Here is an 18,445-nt window from a genome sequence, read left to right as displayed (position 1 = left end):
TGGATAGTGGAATAATGTGGTCCGCTATGAATTTTTTTTTTAATAAATATGAGTGCACGTATTTTATAAAAATAGAGTAGACCCGTCTGGTTCAAAGATCTAAAAGGGTGCGTCGCACTTTTCAGCCACCATAATTTTTGGGGCGTCCCTCGACAATTTCAAATAACTCAACTTGTCCCATGAGAGAGAGAGAGAGAGAGAGAGAGAGAGAGAGAGAGAGGACTATGGTACTAACTCTACTTGTCATGAGAGAGAGAGAGATTGACGTTGCATGAAATGAGGTAACACGTTGCGTAACAACATAGTAATATAATGTTGAACTATGAAAAATCTAAGCTGAAATGAATTGGGGTGGAGTCTTCCTAAATCCTAATTACCACAAAAAATACAAGGCATACAAAACACGAGAGAGATTCACGTTACTGCCTTACTGGAATGAGGCATAGTAATATTATGTTGAACTATGAAAAATCTAAACTGAAATGAATTGGGGTGGAGTATTCCTAAGTCCTAACCACCAAAAATCACAAGGCATACAAAACCCCATATATAAAACCCAACAATCATATCCTTTAGAAGCAACCCATTAACACTTCTCCCACCATTACTGTTCCCCCCATTCGTTCCACCACTGTTGCTCGGACTATTGCCCACAACCGTCGAGTTTCCATTCCCTGAAAACACCACCCAACAAATTTTAACAACCGTTAAAACATAGAGGAAAAAGATATGCTATCCCCTTTTTCTAATTTTCAACTCCTTTTTGTTTGTCTTTTCCCAAACAAAATATCAAAATTACACAAAAACCCACCTAAAAAGAAAAGAAAAGAAAAAACTTGTTGATTACCAGTAGTAGTGTGCGTGCCATTAGTAGTGGCAGCAAATTGTTCGAACACCTTAGCCTCTGGCGAATGTGGAACCAAGTGTAAAAGATCTATACAAAATGACCCGAGCACACTTGCCATGTTAGTAAATAATATATCCATATATTGGGGAAAAAACGAAATAAATGTAATTTCTGCCCCTAAGGGATTTGTTATGGAGTAGGGACCATCCCAGTAGGCATTTCGCGGATGGGCTGTTGCATGTGAGAGCAGCCACCTCAGTTGAATTACATGAATAAGACAAAATCTGAGCCTTTGTGGCTGCTCTTACACGCAACAGCCCGTCCATGATTTGCCTTTTGCGATGGTCCCTAGCAAATCTCTAATAAAAATATTAATGAATAAAAGTTTCCTTTTACCATCCATGATTTAGAAGGAAATGATACGACTATGGTTAGTTTTTAGGGATATAATCATAAATAGGAGGTTCTCTAAATAAATAAAAAATATAGGGTTGGTTCAAGTAGGAAATTTTAGAATTTTTTTTCTATGGGGACTTTTTAGACAATCCTTGCAAGGGAAATGATAAATTGCCACCATAATTTGAGGAAGAGCCAGAGATCTAGGAAGTTGAATCAGAGGATGAGTGACGTCTTGGAACTTGGGGTTAAAGTGGTTCGTGAATCCTTTGTGTTTTCACTTTTGCTTGGATATTGTTTGTAAGGTTAGGTCTTGTCTTTGCTCTCTTTGTATGTAGCCTTATTCTTGCGATTAGGGGTACAACTCGGGTCAAGTTGAGGCCAACCCGAGATAGCATTCCCTTAGCACTAAGCCGACCCAATCTGAGCCTCGGGTTGAGGATGGTCAACCATAACCCATCCTGCCTCCAAATCGGGTCGGGTTGAGTCGAGTTCATCTAGGGCAAAAAACATAATCCTAAGAAAATCATGAAAAAATTAGAGGACGGAGGTTGGGTTTGGGTTGGGTCAGGTTGCCAAGGCCTCAATCCTAACCAAACCCGAAATTAAATCAGGTTGGCTTTTCCAAACCCAACCCTAGAAAATTCCAACCCAACCCGAGCCAAAATCGGGTTGAACCTGTCGGGTTCGGGTTGAGCCCGACCCAAGTTGCTCCCCTACTTGTGATAGGGTTAGTGCTGTGTGTTCGCTGGTTGTAATACTTTTCACATTTTAATAAACCGGAGGGGTCCCCGCCGAACCCCAGCTTACTTATCAAATAAAAAAGGGAAATGATAAATTCGTCTCTTTTCTTTATACGGGACAGCCAACTCCAGTTTATTATGTGGCAGTTAGGCCCATTAAACGCCTCCCGCGTGAAGTACATCAGCCCCCTTTGAGATACAGGGGAGGAGTGGATATATCACTTCCCAGTTCCCATAAAGGTTGTTACAATTCCCAAAATGATATCAACAACCGATTTAAAAAGGGACATGACATCAGTACAACCATGTTTTGATAATTGCACTGACCCATCTTGTCTTCTATTATAAGGGCATCAAAGGGTTACTACAATTCACAAAATGCTCTTACAAACCAATTAGTAAGGAAAAGACCAGCTGCGTTTGTGCAATTATTTAAGAATGGTTATGCTGATTTCATTTCCCTTACTAAAGTGCAAAGAGTAATAATGTCCTGAGAATTGTTGAGGTATAAATGATTAAATAGCACCATCTCTAACAACTTAAGCTTATGGAGTAAATGGTTGTTTCACATGGTATCAGAGCTAGTGCGTCCCAAAATTTTTGCCACTCTTAAAAAAGCTATGAATTACTATTGTGTGTACTTACCGATGCATTGAGTCATGTTCACATTTGTAGAGGAATTGCAAACGGTTGGGAGATTGACGGCCAGGGTGCCATTGATCGTTAAACCGAGCTGTGGAGCATCTCTATCTTTGATGAGGATACAAAGGCATTTCTGGCTCTTCTCCAGGGCTTGCGCCAGAGCCGGGCAACAACCCGGTGCGGGCACCCTTGTGTTTCCCTGTACATAAGAAAGACAAGGGGCGATAGGGATTATCGAATCGGCACACTCGGCCCTATCACTAGCAAAGTCCGATCTCGCAATTCCGATCAACAAAAATACTACAATCAATGGCAATCCGATGGTTGTAATGCCTCTAGCTGTGGCCATGGTTGTGAAGAAAGAGGATGAAGAGCTTGTTGGGTATGAAGTTGTGTAGTGGTCACCCCTTATAAACTATGGGTTTCTCTTCTAAAAGGGAAAGAAATGAGAAAGATAGGGAATGGGTAAGAGGGCCAGCAAATTTTACATTGGTTAAAGATGGAGAATGGACCCATGTGAACATTGACTAGAAGTGCTTGACTTGTAATTGAGAAAATTTGTTCTAGAATAATGATGGATGATTTTAATGGAAAAATACCTAGCCAAGTATATAGGTCACTTTGTGCTTGTCTTTTTGGCAAGCATTTGGAAAGTTTTCTTTGAGCTTATTACAGTTATTAGTCACTTCTGAGAATAATGACCATATTTCTAAAAAGTCCCTAAATACTACAAACTTTTTATTACGAGTTTCACATTTGTAGAGGAATTGAACTGAGTAGTGTTCACGTTTCACGTTTGTAGACGAATTGCATCGAGTCTCGTTCACATTTGTAGAGGATTTGCATCGAGTCATGTTCACATCTGAGTCATCCTTGAAGGACAAATATTCGTAAAAAGTCCCTATTTACCAACACAAAGTATTTATGATTTGGATGATCTCAAAGAGGATCACTTGGAACTCTTTGAAAATGTTCAAAATCCCTTCGACACACAAAATTTTCAAAGAAAGTAAAACCCCTGAGAAATTCTAATTTTGGCGGATCAAATGAAACACAGTGGAAATGAAAATAATAATAAAAAAAAGCTTTTAGGGATCAAATGAAACACACTAAAAATTTTATTCTTTTAAAATTTTCGCCGGGATAGAAAATTTAAAACTCAAAGGGGCATTTTTATAAACAAAAAGTTAGTGTTGCTTGTATGTGAACATAAGTAGCATCAAGGGACTTGTTGGAAATGTTTTTTAAAAGGTTAAACTTTTAGCTTAAGTCATAATTCTTGATGATTAATCGGCATCCATTCTTTCAGCTAAAGATCTAATTTTTTAATTAGTATTAAACTATTAATTGACTGTCAATCGAGGTTTAGAGATTAGCGTGATCAATTCTCCAGCCCACAATTTTTGGTTGGTTGATACCTGTCTCGTTTTTTAGAATCTGTGATTACCCGTGTGTCGCCATGCATAGGATGGTTGTGATGATGTGGGCCCAATCTTAAAATCTCATTTACCCCATGTCATTAAATTAAGCGGGTGATTATTTAAGTGAATGCAGGATTAATTAGTGGAGACATGAGAGGTGAAGAGTAAATGCATTTGAGAGGATGGGGCCCACTTCTAATTGAAAATGTGTTGCTTGAGAGCTTGGCCGCGGCCAGAAATATTTTGGTTCTTGGGACTTTTGTGGAATAAAAAACTTCCTGGGAGATTGGTGGGAAAAAAAACTCTCTGGAAGTATCCCGGTAAAATAAAAATCCCATGTTTGGTTGACCGGACTATGGTGGGAAAAAGGAACCAAAATAACTTTTTTCTTCCCAACAGTTCAAGCAACCAAACAAAGCAGGATTTGAGAGGATGGGCCGACTTCTAATAGAAAATGTGTTGCTTGAGAGCTTGGCCGCCCACAGCCATAGACTTAGAGATAGAGAGACTTGGAAACTGGAGAGACCTCTGAATGTAGACCTTGGAAAATCTCATGCTGTAGTCAGTAGTCTGCACCAATCTTCAATAGACACGTGGGAGACGGCAAATGCAGCCAATTAGAAGGGACCATATTGAATTGAATTTTACTAACACCCTTTCTTCCCCGGTCCACTCCCTCGTAGCGTGAAAGGAGTCAGAAACATGGTTTCAAATTTCAACCGAAATCCATATTTCGGTCAATACCCAAACCAAAATGCTCCGAAACCGAAATTTACCAAATTGACTCAAATTTCCTTAAAAATATATATATATTTTTTACCAAAATCCTGCCCAAAGAAACGACATTTCTTTGTTTTTTACCGGATTTCGGTTGAAATTTTGAGACTTGGGCAGAAATTTGTACCGAGACCGAAATTTAAAACCATGGTACTTATACATGATTTTAAATTTCGACCGAAATTCGACCGACACCGAAATGACGAAAACCCGAAACGGTATTTTATTTCGGTCGAAATTTTGATATTTCCGAAATTTCACCCAAAAAACCTGTTTTTTTAAAGTTAATTTAATATTTCACCAAAATTTCGGCTGAAATTTAATATTGAATAAAATAGTCTTTTCTTTGTTGTACCGGATTTCGACCGAAATTTTAAACCATGCTTATAAAATACACTAAAAGGAGGTGGCCGGGGAAGAAAAGGGGGAAATATATCACTTCCCTTTTACCCATTCAATGTGAAGTAGTTGGCTAATTCTATTTTGATTGCCCATTGATTTATCAGTAGGAACACTCGACACGCAACAATTTGATAGAATTTGAAACGAGTCAAGTGACAGGCCCCACGTGAAAGGACATTTACACCTTCAATATGAACTGCTATCCGTGATATATTAGGCCCTTTTTTCACTTGGGACAGCCGCATCTAGTGCATTTATGACTTCTCTTTTACACTAGTGGGGGCTGTCCCAAGTAAAAATTAGGGGCGAATGTCATTTCTCTTTTGTCTTGGTCGTCTGTTTTTTATCTTCCACGCCCTAAAAACAACGTTAACCAAGAAACATGACAATTGACTAGAAGGATACTTTCTTTTGGAAGTTTTCATACAGTGTATTCTTTAGGAAATTACGTCAAACGGGTCAAAGGGTTCGATTTTGCTTTTCCTAACAAGTTTTTGAACGAAATACCCTTCCACCCTCGAAATACACATTAAGGCATAAAAAATAGATAAAAAAGTGTTCCCTTCTTTTTCTACCAACCCTTCTTTTCCCCTAATCCCCATTAACGCCCGGAACAAAAAAAAGAGAAAAATGTGAGTTTTATTTTTGTCATATTAAGGTTTGTGCTTGTAACCCCTAATATCTCATCTAATATGTTTGATAACTCTGCCTTTTTATGATGGTGTATAAGGGTGTATTAAGGGTTTATAAGGGCTCATAAGTGTTATTAATGTTTGATGGCCCTACCATTGAGTTGAACCCTTGCTATGTATTTCTTAACTGTCGTGATTAGAGTTGTCTACGGGTTTATAAGGGTTGATAAGTGTTATTAATATTTGATGTCTCTGCCATTGAGTTGAACCTTTGCTAGGTATTTCACAACTGCCGTGACTAGGGTTGTCTAAGGGATTATCCAAAAAATAATCTCTTATTTTTTAGCTTTGATAATCCCATAGAAAATATATCACTTCCCTTTTACCCATTCAATGTGAAGTAGTTGGCTATTTCTATTTTGATTGCCCATTGATTTATCAGTAGGAACACTCGACACGCAACAATTTGATAGAATTTGACACGACTCAAGTGACAGGCCCCACGTGAAAGGACATTTACACCTTCAATATGAACTGCTATCTATGATATATTAGGCCCTTTTTTTAACTTGGGACAGCTGCATCTAGTGCATTTATGACTTCTCTTTTCCACTAGTGGGGGCTGTCCCAAGTAAAAATTAGGGGCGAATGTCATTTCTCTTTTGTCTTGGTCGTCTGTTTTGTATCTTCCGGGCCCTAAAAACAACGTTAACCAAGAAATATGACAATTGACTAGAAGGATACTTTCTTTTGGAAGTTTTCATATAGTGTATTCTTTAGGAAATTTCGTCAAACGGTACCTCAAAATATCTGAAATAGTGAGATGGAACTCTTGAATTTCAAACTTGTCAAAGGGTTCCATTTTACTTTTTCTGACAAGGTTTTTGAACGAAATACCCTTCCACCCTCGAAATACACATTAAGACATAAAAAAGGGATAAAAAAGTGTTCCCTTCTTTTTCTACCAACCCTTCTTTTTCCCCAATCCCCTTTAACACCCGGAACAAAAAAAAGAGAAAAAAGTGAGTTTTATTTTTGTCATATTAAGGTTTGTGCTTGTAACCCCTAATATGTACTGGAAACCACCATTTAGGTATTGTAAACCACCTTTAAGTCCATGACCCTATTTTATTCCAATTTGTCCAATTGAAAACACCATAGATAAGCTCCATTAAGACACAACTTTATAGCCTCTTTTAGAGTCTTGAAGTTTATGTTAGAGAGTTTAGAACCCCTGTGGTAAATTATAGAAAAATGCCCGAATCAATGGTTACTCTTCTTTTACAGTATGATGGACATTTGAAGGATGATGTTTCTTGGGACTATGTCGGGGGGAGGAAGACATTGTTATCGGTTTTCCGCCGAATTAATTTTGATGAATTTCAAAGTGCAATCCAAAGAAGAATTGGTATAAAAAAAATGAATGTTTTACTATCGATCAAATGTTGATACGTTGTTGATCTATATATAATCACTTTAATCGACGTTGATGATGATGATATCCTTCAAACAATGTTGATGATGTTTGACAGAGACATGTTCAATTCTGTGATGATATACATAACGAAAACCATAAGTGAGGACGGTATTAATTCTTTGAATTCATCAATGCTTCCCCCAAACAATGTTTGTAGTAGTAGAACCTCTACTAATCCTAACATTCCATTTACTCTGATTCCGCTCCAAGAATGTGCACGCGAAGGAGATAATGTCAAACTTCGCCCGCGTTTTGAAGTGGACTTGCAAAAAGACTACGAAAGTGAATTTGTAAGTGAAGAGATCCTTGATACCAGTATAGGAGTTGGTCCAGGAGAACGCAGCATAAGGTATTTTTGTTCTTTGGTAATCTTTCAAGACTTCCATAGTTCAAATTATGAATTAATCATATGGATCGAGGCTGATTATATATTTTCGAACTATACAGGTCTCGATTTGACTTAAATGAAACTAGGGCTGGCAATTTCACCCGAAAAAGCGGGGATCCGCCCCGCCCCGCCCCGTTTGGGGAGGGGATTCCCCGATTTGAAAGGGGAAGGGGATTATAAAAATTTCCCGGTGCGGGGAGGGGAAGGGGAAGGGGATGGAGTTGTCCCCGCCCCGCCCCGACCCGCCCCGCTAATTAATGCCATTTTTTTGTAAATTTTTATGTATTTTTTTTAAGGAAAACTACTAGAAACTCTGTGGATCGGCTACAAGATTCCCCCAAACATAAACTTAGCTTGTCTTTTCCTTTTAATTAGCTTCTGAGAGCATTTTGGGAACTATAATAACCTTTTCTCAGATGTTGAAATAATAAAGACAAGCTGAGAGCCTGAGACGCTGAGTGTATGCAATTATCAAAAAATCGTAGTGCCAACAAAATTTTAGGGTTGGATTGCAGGTTTTAATTTTCAACAAGAAAAATTTAGCTACTAGAAATTTGTTTCATGTCAGCACTAGACTGAATTGCAGTTAAAGAAATAAGTCATTTGTTGATTTTGTTCTCTTCTCCATTCTCATTTCTCATGCTCATCTGGGGGTTAACATGCTATACAGAATGAACTAATGAACATTATTTTGCGTGTGTGAGCGCCCACTTATGGACTTTTAAAGTTCATTGTGACTACTGAAATAGTTACTTTTTGCACATTGGCTGTCTGTTAATGAAGGTAATCCTGGTGCTCATTTCCTATTTATCATTCCATAATTTATGCAGAAAATTGCTGAAAGATGAGGTCCTGTTGTTATTTATGTTTGTTGTCTCATCCATGCATTTCTGATTTTGTCCATCTGTTTGTTGATCACATGAATAGAATCATAGCATTCATCACAATATTGTCTGTAATGGACGTAGAAGAAAGAAGCTCTGTTTGCTGGTTTGATTGGGTTCCAAAGAGGGGGCGGGGCGGGGATTTTGTCCCCGAAGGATGCGGGGAGGGGAAGGGGAAGGGGAAGGGGAAGGGGATTAGATATTCCCCGCGGAGAGGGGAGGGGGATTCCCTACCATCCCCGCAGAGGGGAAGGGGAAGGGGAGGGGGAAAATTCCCCGCAGAGGGGAAGGGGAAGGGGACCCCAACATCCGGCCCCGACCCGCCCCGTTGCCACCCCTAAATGAAACATTGGCAAGTGGTTTGCATGCTAACCATGTTATCAGAGGTATGGATGAGTTACAAAATGTTGGAGATCAACGCAACATAGGGTATTTTTGTTCTTTGGTAATCTTTCAAGACTTCCATAATTCAAATTATGAATTAATCATATGGATTGAGGCTAATTATATATTTCTGAACTATACAGGTCTCGATTTGACTTAAATGAAATATTGACAAGTGGTTTGCATGCTAACCATGTTACCGGAGGTATAGATGAGTTACAAAATGTTGGAGATCATGAAGTGGACGTCAATAATGTTTTTGAAAATGATTTCTGTGTAAGATGTTTAGATTATGAAGAAGAAAGAAATGATGATAATGATGATGATGATTATGATGATCATGAAAACATCGTTGTTAGTCAAACCGCTCAACCTATCAACAGAGGCTACAACAGAGGCTTTCCTATCAGAGGGGGTACTCCTATCAGAGGTGGTACTCAATCGGTTCTGAGTGACGGTAGTGGGCCAATGGAAGTATATGACATGTTTGTTGGAGCCAAGAGATAGAAGCTGATACATTAAAATTTGACCAGTTAACAGTTGGGGCAATGTTTTATAACATGAGACACTTCAAGAAGGTTGTTCGAGAATATGATATTCGACAGAGATTCATCTTTAAGAAGGCAACGTCATCATGCAAAAAGTACTCCGTTCGATGCAAGGAAGATGGTTGCAAATGGCGTATAACGGGTGTGAATCATATGATTTTTGTGGTAGTGAAGTTGTTTGTTGCGGACCATACGTGTACAGCTAAAATAAGGGGCAATGATCACCCACTCGTTACAGCAGCTTGGGTAGCTGAGATATGTTTACGTTTATTCGCTCGCCCAGAGGACGTCTGTCCGTAAAGTCCCTTGAAACTACAAATTCCGTCGATTTGATAACTCGAACGTGTAGTTGTCGTGCCTTCCAAACATATGGACCTCCGTACGGACATGCAATCGCAGCTATTAACATCACAGAATTCGAGCCGTATGATTACTGCGACGAATGTTTTGATGCAGAGAGGTATCAGGATACATATGCTAAGGTTGTACACGCAACACTAGATCGGACACAATGGCATGAAAATCCTGAACCGTTGATGACAATATTACCACCGCTTGCGAAGCGACTCCGCGAAGGCGACGTACGAGAAGAACGGATAGCGAGTTGAAAGGTGGATTACATTACAAGTGCACCCGATGCCGACAACTTAGTCACAATAGAAGAAGTTACAAAGAACCTCCCGTCGTCGGACCGAATCTCGACGAAACTGCTATTGGACCTTCTGCACCAATACTCATGAGGTCGGGCATACCTTGTTAAGCTCCCTTCTTTGCATAAGGGTGTGGTTTTTTTGAGGAGAAGTTGCATATGATTTTTTTATCTACTCATATACTCTTATGAATTTTTTTGTTATTTTGTAAACAGTGCCTGTATTCAGATACACTTATAAATTTTTAGGAGTAGAAGTCACCCTGTTTTTGAAACGGTAACGGATCGATTGCTCAGTTATTACAGTGGGTCCCACAGTTTAGCATAACTCGGCCTGATATGGTCAAGTAATAATAGAGGTCCCCTCCATCCCTAGTGATTTCTAAATTTTCATATGTGATACTCCCATTTCATCTCTTGGTCACCCCATTTTCATATGTGATACTCCAATTTTCCTTGACCTCGTAACCCCTTCCAAGCCCAACAGACATGAACCAAAAAGTTTCCAGGTGTGATAACCCCCCATTTCATCTCTTGGTCACCCAATTTTCATATGTGATACCCCCATTTTTCTTGACCTAGTAACCCCTTCCAGGCCCAACAGATAAGAACCGAAATTTTTCCAGGTGTGATACTCCATTTCATCTCTTGGTCACCTCATTTTCATATGTGATACCCCCATTTTCCCTTACCTGGTAACCCCTTTCAGGCCCAACAGACATGAACCAAAAAATTTTCAGGTGTGATGACCCCATTTCATCTCTTGGTCACCCCATTTTCCTTGACCTGGTAACCCCTTTCAGGCCCAACAGACATGAACCGAAAATTTTTCAAGTGTGATAACCCCATTTCATCTCTTGGTCACCCCATTTTCATATATGATACCTCCATTTTCCTTGACCTGGAACCCCTTCCAGGTAAAAGAGGGTTGTAAGCCTGTAATATTTTTAAAATAAACAAAACCGCCTGAGGGGTATTTAGTTAAAAAAAAACATGTCAGAAAAAGTAAAATGGACCCATTTCACAAATTTGAAATGTGGGGGTACCGTTTCACTATTTTTGCTATTTTTTGGACCCTTTTGACCAAATTTCCTATTCTTTATAGAATAAAGTGGGACCTACATTATTATAGGATCCCAACGTGGTCTCTTGGGCCTTAACAAAGTAGGCTCTGCCTTAAAAATTATCTCCATAGGATGATTCCAATTCTTGGATCTGTTGAGCTTTCTATAATGTCCTGTCCTACTACATATCAGCCCTAGGATCATACCATGTAGATGATATTTGGAGCACGACCTATTTAAATTGGGGCCCAACAAATGAAAGGTAGATTTAGAACGATAAAATCCATTTAAAAGTGGTGAATTGTATTTACACCATCAAAATGTATTCAATTTAAGAGTGGTAAAACCTATTTAAGAGCGGTAAATAGTATCTGTAACTGCAAGGCTTATCCGGAGTTTGTAGGAGCAGTAAAACATAAGAATGGTAAAATCTAATCTAATCTAATCTAATCTAACTACTATATATAAAGGCAAAATGATGAGTTAAGTTCTTCCACCCTTTGCCGTTATTTCCGCTTGTGTCCCACTGCCATAATTCCAATTGTATCCCACATGTAAGGGCATTTGTGTCATTTGCCGTTATTTCCTCTTGTGTCCACCTTTTGATCCACACGTCAGCATTACTCTAACATCTGTCTCTATGAGAAATTATTTGAGGGTAAAATCGCAATCTACATACGAAAAGTACCGACACAGGGTACCTGTCTATGACAATTATGGCAAAAAACTACCAAGAAGAAGTAAAGACATATGACAATGATGAAAGAACTACTTTATATTACTCATGCAGGACACTTGTAAAATATTGATGGATTTCGGGCACCTGAAGAGGAACAATAATTATGGAAACCCCTATCGATTGGAGGGCTAGGATTAGCCTATATCGATTGGAGGGCTAGGATCAACCTATGGAAATGGTTTTACGGGCACAACCGATTGATGTTGTGTTCCATCACATGACGGTTTAGATCAACCTATAACCCTCTATAGATCGGAGGTTCGGATCAACCTATGACAATTATTTTTGGGGCACAACCTATGTAGGAAGTGGCCCATCCAAAGAAATTTCTTTTCTTTTTGTCTGGGATTTACACATCAGCATTACTCTTCTACCATTAACCCCTTTGTTGATATCTAACATCTATCTCTATGAGAAATTATTTCAGGGTAAAATCGTAATCTACATACGAAAAGTGCCGACACAAGGTACGGGCCATACCATACATTTTAATAGAGTGAGGAGCGCGATCATCAAAATACAGTGAGTAGTGCCATTATAAAATATGGTAATGAGAACATTAGCACTATATATAATTCCAAACCTTCATTGTTACCTGGATGTTCCCACACAGGTCGGGTTCAACCCGAATTTGGGTTGGGTGGGGTTAAGCTTTTTCGCAAATCAGGTTGGGTTGGGAAAAATCAACCCCAATTGGAAATCGGGTTGGGCTGTCGGGCAACTCGACCCGACCCGAAACCCTAATTTGGGTTCCATATGAAGAAGTTCTATATATGTGTGTTTTTCTTTTTCAACATTGAAATAGTCTCCACAATCCAGGGTTGGGTTGGGAAAAATCAACCCCAATTGGAAATCGGGTTGGGTTGTCGAGTAACCCGACCCGACCCGAAACCCTAATTTGGGTTCCATATGAAGAAGTTCTGTATATGTGTGTTTTTCTTTTTCAACATTGAAATAGTCTCCACAGTCCACAATAGACAGTTTGGATAATCCTATGGTGCGGGCCATACCGTACTTGAATAAAGTGAGGAGTGTGATCATCAAAATATAGTAGTGCGGATAATACTTCCCTTTGTTAACTGTTAGTCCCTGTTTGGTTTGGATTTTGAGAACCGATTGTGAGTTAAAAACTGATTATTGTTGACTCACTATTGGATCTCAAAATTCAAAACAACTCGGCTTTAGTTGAGGTGGTCAACAATTGGTACCATATCAAATCGGGTCAGCCCGACCCAACCCAACCCGAATTAGGTTGGGTTGACACCCAAGTTGCACCCCTAACGATGACGAAAAAACTACTTTTCCTTATTCACTATGTGCGGGTCAAATTACAGAAATGTTGATATTACGAATGCAGGACACCTGTAAAAATATTGATAAATTCTGGGCACCTTAATAGGAACAACAATCATGGAAACCTCTATAGATTGGAAAGCTAGGATCAGCCTATGGAAATGATTTTACGGGCACAACCTATTAATGTTGTGTTCCATCACATGGACGGTTTAGATCAACCTATGATGTGGTATGTACAATTTTAAATGGATAGCACGTGCATCGCACGTGCATTTTTACTAGTTAATACAAGGACAAAACATAAACTTAATTAGAACTACTGTATTTTGATGAGGACAATCCTCACTTTATTCAAAGTACGGTATGGCCCGCACCATAAGATGATCCAAACTGTCCATTAGATGGGCCACAGTCTAAATAAGTTGTGCCTCAAAAATCATTCCCATAGGTTGATCGATCCTAACCCTTCAATCTATAGAGGGATAGGATCAAGCCTCTAACATTCAGATCGAAGGGTTAGGATAGATCAACCTATGGAAATGATTTTTGGGGGCACAACCTATTTAGGCTGTGGCCCATCTAATGGACGGTTTGGATCATCCTATGGTGCGGGCCATACCATACTTTGAATAAAGTGAGGAGTGCCCTCATCAAAATACAGTAGTACTGATAACATTTCCCAAAAAAAGTTTATTATCATTACTTTCTGTTCTTCCGCATTTTCATGGTTTTTATTCTTCATCTTCCTTTACTTTTTTTACACGTTTTCGGATTAGTTTTATTTTGTTCCATTCTTGATATTTTGTATAGATTTTTACCTATTTTCGAATATAATATGACTGAAAAACTTGGTTCCAAACCAATAAATCGAACCGAACCGGGCCTTTTGGTTTGGTTTTTCTGGGCAATGGTTCGGTCATGGTTAAGACTTTTACCAAACCGATCCCATCACCCCCTTCCTGCACAAAAAAAAAAAAAAAATGGCACCTCCCTTCTTTTGTCTTCTTATTAGAGGGAATTTTTGCCATTTTGGATGGTCTAGGGGAATCATGTCAATGCAGTCACCTAAGGGTATCAAACCTAGATATAAATGTAACATAAAAGCCTCATTTGAGGGAGGATTTTGTTTTAAGCTGTGCAAAGCTACAGATTGCAGAGAAAGGAGAGGGCTGGAGTGTTAGAGAGAACGAGTAGAAGAGAGAGCTAAGAGTTGAGGAAGAGAGAAAACAGAGAGGAGAGAAGGGAAGGAAGGCAAAACCGAACCGGTCAAAATTGGTTCAGTTTGGTTCGGTTATACCCCCCATCAGTTCGATTACGGTTTGGATTTTTTCCAAACCGATGGGATTGGTTCGGTTCAAAAAACCTCCATGAACCGAACTGGACTGAACCATGTGCAGCCCTAGTTTGACTTCGACCACTGAACTTGAAAAAATAAGACGACGACAAAAGACAGGAAGAAGAAAAGGGGGAAGAAAGAAAAATTCAAAAAAATACATAGGATAGGAAGAATACAAAACGAAAAGAAAAAAGAGGTAAAAGCATGGGAAAAAAAAATTAGAGAAATAAAAGAGGAAAAACCATGGGAAGAAAAAAAATGGAGAAATCAAAGAGGAAAAAGCATGAGAGAGAGACTTCGGTCATCATCTGAAAAACAAACGAACCAATTGGGGCAAACTTTGGTATCATTTGACAAACAAACCTAAACAAACAAACCCACAAGTGTGTATGTGCATATGCCGGGATAATAAACTGTACTACAAATAAAGAATGCAAAACCGAAGAGCAAGAAAGATAATAAGTGCAAGCACAAACTAAACCACAACACCAAATTTACTTGGAAAGCCCTCCAAAAGAAGAAAACAATGGGACAAATCCAAGAAAGATCCACTAAAATAAAAGAATAGAATATCATATTATTTTCCTTCTCAAGTTCTCTGTCCTAAACTTGAGGTTTATCATAAATATGAAAAGACAAGAAAGACAGAGAGATACAAGGTTACCTCAAATCACTTTTCTCCCCGCCACGAAACACCAAAGAATTAGGGGTGCAACTCGGGTCGGGTTGGGTCGGGTTGAGGCAACCCGACCCAAACCGAGGAGCTCAACCTCGAACCCTAACCCAACCCAAGCCGATTCTCAACCCGGCATGGCTAACCCAACCCAACCCAAATTGGTTTTTCCCTAACCCGAACCTAACCCAACCCAACCCGAATTCCCAAGTTGGGTCAGTTTAGACACTTCAGATGAAATATTTAGGAAGGGAAATGGCATCCAAGTTCAAAACCCAAGGGGAAAAAAACACTAATAGAACATGTGCACAGATTAAATAACTGCAAATGAAGCAAGGAAAGCATGACAATCACAATCACAAGGACATGCACCCTCTGTATCTCCACCTCATCTACACAACAGCAGCCATCTCTCCAGAGAATTATAGTTTTAAGGACAAAAAGTAGAAAAAAATAAAACGTCAAAAACTAAAAAAGCCAAAAAAAAATGTTAATGTTTGCCGGGTTCCGGGTCGGATTGCCTGATGCCCAACCCAACTCAAATTTTGGTTGGGTTGCCAAATCCCAACCCAGACCCGAACCCAATCCGAATTTTGTCAACCCAACCAGCCCAAAAATCGGGTTGAACCCGTCGGGTTTGGGTTCAACCCGACCCAAGTTGCACCCCTACAAAGAATAAGCCTTCTAACGAGTTGGATATGATCCGGTGTACAACCACAACAATACCCACTTTCCGTATAGAAAACCTCGAGGTTGGAGATAGAAAACTAGTCAAGGCACTGTTAACAAGTAAGAATAGTCATGAAGCAATGTACTATTCTTCTTCTTCAAGTGCCTCAAACGAGGATGAATTTGATGGCTTCAAAACTTCCCTGGGAATACACCCTGAGAAAACACATTTTTTTCTATACTTTTTTCATCTCTTATCGAGTTTTTCCTTTCTCCCACGACATCTCATATCTCATCGCTCTCTCCCTTTTTAAAATAAGATCCTATTTCCCATTACAATTAAGAAACTCATAGTGGGTGTGTGTGTAGATATATGGCCCGTCTCATGGGATGGACGCCAACAATCTCCCCCTTTAGACCTATGAGGAGGGATACCCCATAGTTAATGCTCACATGATGCTCATCCCTACCAAGTTTCTGCATAGTTCAAGCTTCTCCTTTGGCACTGTCATCGTCATCATATCGAATGGTATATATGAATTCTCCTTTGGCACTGTCTTCGTCATCATATCGAATGGGTTTCAGTCTATATGAATCTTCTCAAACATCGTGAGTTCATTCTCTAGCACATCTCTCATTGAGTGATCTTCAAGTTAATATTGTAACAATGATCCTTTAGTAAACTAGTAAACTTTTAAGTTCTCTATTAATATAGAATCTTAATCATAAAAGGACACACATAAGAATCAAAATAACCTACAAGGGTGTCTGTGCATATGCCGGGAAAAATAAATCACACCACAAATAAAGAAAGCAAACCCGTAGGGCAAGAAAGATAATAAGTGCAGGCACAAGCCAAACCACAACACCAAATTTACGTGGAGAACCCTTCGGCATGAAAGAAGAATCACATGAAAAATCCGATAGAGATCCATTAAAATAACAGAATATTATACTATTTTTTCGTCTCAGGTTCTTTGTCCAAAACTTGAGGTATATAATACATATGAAAAAGCCAGAAACAAATAGAGAGAGATATGGTTACCTCACAAATCACTTTTTCTCCCCTCCAAGAAACACCAAAGAATAAGCCAAATGACCGAGGATACAATCACAACAACACCTACTTTCCGGGTAGAAAAGATTCAGGCTATAGATAACAAACTTGCCAAAGCACGCTGTCATTAACTTGTGAGAATAGTCCTGATGCGATGTGCACTTTTTCAAAACGCTTGAAACCAAAATCGAATTGATGGCTTTAAAACTCCCCTGAGAACACACCCTGAGAAAATCACACTTTTTCTGTACTTTTTTTCTCGCTTCTTTTTTCTCGCTTCTTTTTTCTCTTTCACACTTCTTTTTCTCATCGCATCTCACGTCTCATCTTTCTCTCCTTTTTTAAAATAGGATTCTATTTCCTATTATAATTTGGAAACTCATAGTGTTATGTGTGGGTATATTGGCCCATCTCATGGGATTGACCCCACAACAATCTCCCTCCCTAGACTTACGAGGAGGGCTCCCCTGTATTTGGTGCTAACATGAAAACATGGCCGCCAAGGCTCTACATAGCTCATGTTTCTCCTTTGACATTGTCTTTGTCATTATATCTGATGAGTTTCGGTTTGTATGAATCATGTCATGAGTTCAGTTCTCTAGCACATCTCGTATCCAATGATACCTGACATCAATATGCTTAGTTTTTGAGTGATAAGTATCATTCTTATATCCATATCGCTTTGACTGTCAGTTTAGCACATACTTTGGTTCAAGTCCAATTCTTGAAGACACCTCTTCATCCACAACATCTCATTGTCGGCTTCAACACCTCTATATACTCAACTTCTATACTCGACTTCTAGAGTGGATAAAGCAACAAACTTCTACAACTTAGACGTCCGTGAAACGGCTCTCCTTGCAAAAGTAAATTAGTCTAAAGTAGACTTCCTGGTGTCCAAGTCACCAGTCATATCTGCGTTTGTGTAACCCTGTAACACAGGTTGCGAGCCTCCAAAACACAAACACAATTTTCATGACCCTTTTAAGGTACCTGAAAATCCATTCCATTGTGGCCCACAAGAAGCCCGCTAACCACACTGACGACATGTGCAATATATTGCCTTGTGCAAACCATAGCGTACATCACTCTCCCTAAAATTGATGCATGGGAACTTTCTCCAGTTATGATTTCTCCTTCTCAATTGAAGGACACTACTTGGAAGATAGCTTGAAGTGATTAGCAAGCGGTGTGCCAACTGTCTTAGCATCTTTCATATTGAACGTGTCAACTGTCAAGTACTCATTCAATCTACTTTTCTTGTGACAAACATAACTTAGCCTTCTTGTAAAAAATTATCCCCATGCCCAATATTTGCTCTGTTAATCCTAAGTCCTTCATGTCAAGGATTCGTTAAGCTCCTTTTTCAACTTATTAATCACATTAATATCCTGACCCACAATTAGCATGTCATCGACATA

At 39.2% G+C, this 18,445-nt stretch overlaps 1 protein-coding gene across 1 annotated transcript; it reads right to left on the bottom strand.

Moving 5' to 3' along the window:
- Window positions 1–435: 435 nt before the first annotated feature.
- LOC143860174 (non-specific lipid transfer protein GPI-anchored 6-like) lies at window positions 436–3,046 on the bottom strand. The gene is made up of 3 exons (XM_077370733.1): window positions 2,632–3,046; window positions 848–934; window positions 436–674 (listed from the first exon to the last, which is right to left on the bottom strand). The coding sequence occupies exons 1-3, from the start codon at window positions 2,975–2,977 to the stop codon at window positions 511–513; spliced, it is 597 nt and encodes a 198-aa protein (XP_077226848.1). The 5' UTR covers window positions 2,978–3,046; the 3' UTR covers window positions 436–510.
- Window positions 3,047–18,445: the final 15,399 nt, after the last annotated feature.

Source organism: Tasmannia lanceolata, unplaced genomic scaffold (genome assembly GCF_043159265.1).
Source record: "Tasmannia lanceolata isolate RefF3 unplaced genomic scaffold, GAP_Taslan_0.1 ptg000003l, whole genome shotgun sequence".
NCBI classification, from domain to species: Eukaryota; Viridiplantae; Streptophyta; class Magnoliopsida; order Canellales; family Winteraceae; genus Tasmannia; species Tasmannia lanceolata.
This window is presented reverse-complemented; position numbering and strand designations above follow the sequence as displayed.

What these genes read in the sequence shown, in the direction of transcription:
- LOC143860174 (XM_077370733.1), bottom strand. Translation starts at nt 2,977, where the DNA reads ATGGCCACAGCTAGAGGCATTACAACCATCGGATTGCCATTGATTGTA. An exon ending in GAACATGACTCAATGCATCG is followed by an intron (nt 935 to 2,631) that starts GTAAGTACACAC and finishes CATTTTGTATAG; the next exon opens with ATCTTTTACACTTGGTTCCA. An exon ending in TGGCACGCACACTACTACTG is followed by an intron (nt 675 to 847) that starts GTAATCAACAAG and finishes TGGTGTTTTCAG; the next exon opens with GGAATGGAAACTCGACGGTT.